Source organism: Lathyrus oleraceus, chromosome 1 (assembly GCF_024323335.1).
Source record: "Lathyrus oleraceus cultivar Zhongwan6 chromosome 1, CAAS_Psat_ZW6_1.0, whole genome shotgun sequence".
Classification (NCBI taxonomy): domain Eukaryota; kingdom Viridiplantae; phylum Streptophyta; class Magnoliopsida; order Fabales; family Fabaceae; genus Lathyrus; species Lathyrus oleraceus.
The window spans coordinates 90,396,987-90,403,427 of record NC_066579.1 but is presented as its reverse complement, the minus strand read 5'-3'; the positions used below and the strand labels follow the sequence as shown (position 1 = coordinate 90,403,427).

Genomic DNA, 6,441 nt, shown 5'->3' with positions numbered 1-6,441 from the left:
CCCTCAAAAGATAATCTAAGTAAGAGAGGTATTTTAAGCATTGACATAATCACTTGTGGAGGCGGATGCGATTTAATCGAGTGTACTTCTCACTTATTCTTTGAATGTCCTTCAAAGTTTGGTCATCTATTTTCAATTGGCTGGGGTGTCCACAGTTTTACACAACTCTAGCATCGTCAATTTTAATGCTTTCTCTCGAGTTATGAAGGGAAATAATAGACAAGAGCTTGGTATTAACACCGTCTAGTTCACCTATTTCGCGCTCGTAGAAGAAATCCATATTATATAGGTTAATTGATCATTATCATTTTACCAATGATAATTATGTCTATAGTTGAAGAAATTAGTCTCCTACAATAATGCAAATTAAGTTTCAATTATATATATTTAGTAGTTTATTACTCCTCAAATAAGTTTACATCTAAATTGCCTTTCATTTTGTCACCAAAGAAAAAATGGTGCTCCAAATATTTAGGAAGTACAAACCACAATTAGATTAGTTATGGCTATGAACTTTAAATTCTGTTGTTGTGTTAACTTGTGGTTACACCCAAAAAGAAATCATATAGAAATTATCCGCATTAGATTGGAGTACTCGCTGTGCTCCTCCGTCGTTGATTCGCATCGAATTGGAGTACTCGTTGTGCTCCTTCGTCGTATAATTTCGATCTGGAAAGAAAGAAGATGATTGCTTTAAACTTGACAAAAGTCATTGTTGATGAATTTTGTTGTTTGGTATTGAAGCAAAAGTGGGCTCACAAGATATCCCAAGATGTTGTTTCTTCTTGCAAAATCAGAATCTTAATCTATCTTTTGGGTTACTTGGTATCTTTGTCCGGTCATCAAAACTTAACTACTCCTAGCTAGAATTTGCTCCAATTCTTTCTTATATCATAAAAACCCAATTCAGATCTTATTTCATGATTTGGTTTCCACATTGGAATTTTTGGTGTTTATTTTGCAAGGGATTTGATTAGTCGTAGGTTGAGAATATTACAATTTTTTCAAGAACTCACTCAACCACTTGGCAATTCAATAAACAAGTACCAAACCATATTCTAATTAAGCCACACACAAAAAAAAACTATTAATAATATTACAAACTATCTACTCCATTAAACCTAAATTATAAGAAAATCTTTCAACAAAAATTTCTTTAAAAAAAAGTGAGTCGAATCTCGGAAATTCATCCGAATACTGATGACATGACAGAACGCCGATAATATATTTACACCAGCAACAAAAATCGAACTCGAGTTTTTATAAAACATCTCCCACCAAACAACCACCCTATAATTTCTATATGGATCTGTCCTAGTTGTCACAAGTAGCAACATATAAACTAAGTAAAATTAAATTATATCATATAAGGTAAAGCTTTGATATGCTTACACTATAGAATCAATAATTTATAATATATACATTGTTCTACATTATTTGTTCTGACAAGCCAACCAAGTTGAAAAGGGACCATTTTTCCTTCTAAGTCTCAAAGCCTATATATAGAGAGAGAAACTTTACACAAACACTTCATTCAACTTTCTCTCTCTCACCCTTTTTTCTCTAACTAGCTTTTCATTCTTCTTCTTCTCCTTATAGAAAGCTAGTTAGAATGGGTATTGAGATTGAACAAAATCACCCTTGTGTTGAACTTTCAAGTATTGCAACTTCTGAAACTCATGGAGAAAATTCTCCTTATTTTGCTGGTTGGAAAGCTTATGACGAAGATCCTTATCACGAATTAACTAATTCATCCGGAGTTATACAAATGGGCTTAGCAGAAAATCAAGTAAGTATATATATATCAAAAACATGTTCGAACTCTGACACATATTAACGTTCCTTCCGTGTAAAATATGAATAAAAAAATACGTATATCTATAAATATAGATCAGATATACGTATTTTTTTTGTTTAAATAAAAAGCATGCAAGAAAATAATTTTTGAGTTTATTATTGACAAATTAACAATTTTTTTTTTCCGAATATTTTAGGTGTCATTTGATTTACTTGAAAAATATTTAGAAGAAAACTCAGATGCATTGACATGGAGAAAAGGAGATTCTAGTTTAAGAGAAAATGCACTATTTCAAGATTATCATGGACTTAGATCATTCAGAAAAGCAATGGCAAGTTTCATGGAAAAAATCAGAGGAAATAAAGCAAAATTTGATGATGAAAGAATTGTCCTCACTGCTGGTGCAACTGCTGCAAATGAACTCTTAACCTTCATTCTTGCAAATCCTGGAGATGCTTTACTTGTTCCAACTCCTTACTATCCTGGGTAAGAAATAATCACTTTTTATCAATTTTACACTTATGAAATAATCACTTTTATGTATTTCTCTTACTATAGTTAATAATTTTTTAATTTTGCAGATTTGATAGAGATTTAAGATGGAGAACCGGTGTGAATATAGTTCCAATCCATTGTGATAGTTCAAACAATTTTCAAATCACACTTGAAGCATTAGAATCTGCATACAAAAATGCTGAAGCAATGAACATGAAAGTGAAAGCAGTACTAATAACCAACCCATCAAATCCATTAGGCGTAACAATTCAACGTTCGGTTCTTGAGGACATTCTCGACTTCGTGACTCGCAAGAATATTCATCTCGTCTCGGACGAAATCTACTCGGGCTCGGTTTTCTCTTCACATGAGTTCGTAAGTGTAGCAGAAATTCTCGAGTCTCGTCAATACAAAGACGCGGAAAGAGTTCACATTGTTTATAGTCTTTCGAAAGATCTCGGTCTACCTGGTTTTAGAGTCGGGACAATTTATTCGTACAACGATAAAGTTGTCACGACCGCTAGAAGAATGTCGAGTTTCACATTGATATCGTCTCAGACGCAACATCTTTTAGCATCAATGTTATCGGATGAAAATTTCACTGATAATTATATTAAGATAAACCGCGAAAGACTTAGAAAACGATATGATATGATCATTGAAGGTTTGAAAAGCGCTGGAATTGAATGTTTGAAAGGTAATGCCGGGTTGTTTTGTTGGATGAATATGAGTCCGATGTTGGAAAATAATACAAGAGACGGCGAAATGAAGCTTTGGAATTCGATTTTGAATGAAGTTAAGCTTAATATTTCACCCGGGTGTTCTTGTCATTGTTCCGAACCGGGTTGGTTTAGAGTTTGTTTTGCGAATATGAGTGAACAAACCCTTGAAATCGCGCTCAAAAGAATACGCGATTTCATGAATAACAAGGACATAAAAGATATTCAAACCTAATTAATTATATAGTCATTTTAAGATCGGATCGATCGAAGTCAGATTGTCTGGATTTTCGTTTTCTCATAGAAGGTTTAAGACGAAAAAATAAGTCTTTTTTTTCAAATGGTTGAGACCATTTTGGTAAATTCTTTTTAAAGCACATAATGTAAAGATGAATATTGCATTGAAGTGTATGAATCCTTGTTTGCTTGCTTAATTAAGTTAAGCAAGTTCTTTAGAAGTTAATTAATTAATCCTTTGTACTATTAGTTATTTTTGTAATGAATAAAATTTGTTACTATTAAATTATGATATTTTATTTATTTTGTTGAATATTATTAATATCCTTTGACTTAGTAATTAGTGATATTTTTGTTAGTAACATATGGTTGACTTAGAGATTGTAATTTTAATTACGTAAGAGCTACAGCTAGCAAAACACACCAACCAACCATTTATAGCTTTCAATTTCATGACAGAGATGGAAACTTGGAATGAATGAATTAAATATATAACATCCCAATCCCTACATTGATGTGTATATTTTTTATTCAACAATCTAATTGCCATGCTTATTGGATAATTAGTATATTAATCTGATTTGGTTAAACCATACTTAATTATTATAAGTATATGCTTTGCATAAATTCCTATAATTAGTGTCGGAGATGTTGAAGAACAAACTAAAAATGGTCCAACCCACGTGATGTACTCTACTTGAATTTTTATTTGTGTTATGTTTAGCTGCTCCTATTTTCTCCGGTTACAAATTTCACCTGTTAAATAAATGGGGGATTGTTCTCTGAAATTAGTAGTCTTAAAGTTAAATAGTAAGTTTTCTAAAAAATCTAATTTTTTTCATTTATTAAATTGAATTTAACAAACTATGTTTTGTAGTCTAGGACTTTGTTTCAGAACATATAAGACATTTTGTAGCCTATAAACAAAATTTAGAGACTGCTAAGTGAATCTAGGTGGTTGCTTCATAGACACCGTAAACTAAATTATAATGTTAAAATATATTATGTTTAGCTAATTAATGGAGATGCAAGTGCAAGTTTTTTTAATGATAAATATGTAATTTTTTTTTGTCGAAATCGAAATTGTGAATATGTATTTGAAGGGTGTCGAAATTAGGTTGTGTCAAATAAAGTCTATATTTGTTATATTTGATGAAAGCTAAATATAATCTGACGAAATATGCGGTTGTCAAAGGAGTCGATATATTTCGAAATAGTTAATTTAACTTAGTTTTAGTTGAGTTAGTTATTTTGTAATGACTTGGAGTGCAAGTAATCTCTTTTATAAATACATATGAGCTCTATTTCATTTGCAACTAAGTGTAAGAAAGTATTGTGTAGGATCTGAAATCACAGTTGTGATTAACACACATTATAACAAACACTTAGAGTGCAATTCACACAACATACAATCTTCTTCTTCCTCCTGCATAATTTATTTTCTCTCACAATCAATTGTATTGTTTTTTTCCCTTAATTGTCTGTGTGGTGTAGAATCATCTTGCAACCAAGGAGTGATTGTTTTACCCGAGTGAAGGGTGAAGAACAAGAGGCGTATTCAAACAGAAAGGCCGAATCTTGTTCATCAAGATTGACTCGGTTAACTTCAAGATTGGATTTTTTGCAACATATGATATCTAGAGCACTGGTTGTGTGATCTCTGGGATACATTGAATCACGATGAATCATCCGAACATGTATTTATCGACGAATCTTCCAGTCTTGAATGGTAAAAAAATATGAAAATTGGTGCAAACAGATGAAGGTTGTTTTTTGTTATCAAGATCTTTGGGAGCTTGTGAAGAATGAAGTAACACCAATTGGAGAGAATGCTACGGATGAACAAAAGATTGCATACAAAGACTTGAAGAAGAAAGATTACAAGGCTTTATTTTTAATTCATCAATGTTTTGATCCATACAACTTTGAGAAAGTTGGTGATGTAGATTCAACAAAGGAAGCATGGGACATCCTAGAAAAGTCATTTGGAGACGCTGAGAGAGTAAAGAATGTGAGGTTACAAACTCATAAAAGAATGTATGAATGATTCAGATGGAAGACAATGAAAATGTGACTGATTTCTTCATCAGAGTAATGAAACAGGTCAATCAAATCAAAACATATGGATAAGTGTTGACATCAAAACCTATTGTGTCAAAGATTGTGAGGTCATTGGATCCAAAATTTGATCATGTGGTAGTAACCATAGAAGAACCGAAGGATTTATCAAGTATGACAAAAGAAGAGCTTCAAGGGGCGCTTGAATCTCACAAACAAAGAATGGTTAAAAGAACTACAAGCAAGTTGAAGACTGACGTGGCTTTGCAAGCTCGATCGACTAAAAAAGACAAAGGAAGATGTAATGGTAACAAGGGCAGAGGAAGATACAATAATTCGAATGGCAGAGGGAACCATCGAGAAGGTAGATCATCTAATCATAGACAATATTCTAACCAAGGCAATCATAGAGGTGATAGTGTAGGTAGAGGAAGAGGTGGTGGAAGAAAACCTGATAAAAGTCATACTCAGTGCTACAACTGTCAAAAGTATGGCCATTATGTAAGTCAATATTGAGGAGGCAAGAAAGTGATGCAAATCTTACATAATACGAAGTGATGCTAATGGTCACAACAAAAGAAGAAGAAAGATTCAAAGATAAATGGTATCTCGACTCAGGTTGTTTGTCGCACATGGTTGGAAGAAAAGATTGCTTTATCAACATCAGTCCCTTGTCGAAGAACAAGGTAAAATTTGCAAACGACAAGACCCTATTTGTTAAAGGTGTTGGTGATGTTATAATCATGATAAATGATGGTAAATGATAAGTAATTTTTGATGTGTTGTACATACCTGGCATGAAGAGTAATCTTCTAAGTATAGGTCAATTGATTGAAAGGAATTACACATTATTGATCGAAGATAGAATGATGAGAGTGATCGACTCGAGAAATAGGTTAATCTTGAAGGCACCCATGTCTCAAAATAGAACCTTCAGGATTGAACTTGATGTGTTGGAACACAATTTTCTGGAAACTCCAACTACCAGAGATGAATGGTTGTGGAGTTATAGACTCAGTCACTTGAATTTCAATGAAATTAGTAATTTTAAGAGGAAGAACGTGGTTTCAGGCCTGCCAAAAATCCATATTCCATAAGGAGTGTTTGAAGTACGTGTTCAAGCAAAGCAACACA

General features: G+C 32.7%; 1 protein-coding gene across 1 annotated transcript; it reads left to right on the top strand.

The window, feature by feature from the left end:
- Window positions 1-1,553: 1,553 nt before the first annotated feature.
- Window positions 1,554-3,470, top strand: LOC127115465 (1-aminocyclopropane-1-carboxylate synthase 7). The gene is made up of 3 exons (XM_051047004.1): window positions 1,554-1,789; window positions 1,995-2,284; window positions 2,380-3,470. The coding sequence occupies exons 1-3, from the start codon at window positions 1,613-1,615 to the stop codon at window positions 3,245-3,247; spliced, it is 1,335 nt and encodes a 444-aa protein (XP_050902961.1). The 5' UTR covers window positions 1,554-1,612; the 3' UTR covers window positions 3,248-3,470.
- Window positions 3,471-6,441: the final 2,971 nt, after the last annotated feature.

Coding starts and splice junctions, on each gene's coding strand:
- LOC127115465 (XM_051047004.1), top strand. CDS start 1,613: ATGGGTATTGAGATTGAACAAAATCACCCTTGTGTTGAACTTTCAAGT. Junction 1,790..1,994: donor TGGGCTTAGCAGAAAATCAA/GTAAGTATATAT, acceptor CGAATATTTTAG/GTGTCATTTGATTTACTTGA. Junction 2,285..2,379: donor CCAACTCCTTACTATCCTGG/GTAAGAAATAAT, acceptor TTAATTTTGCAG/ATTTGATAGAGATTTAAGAT.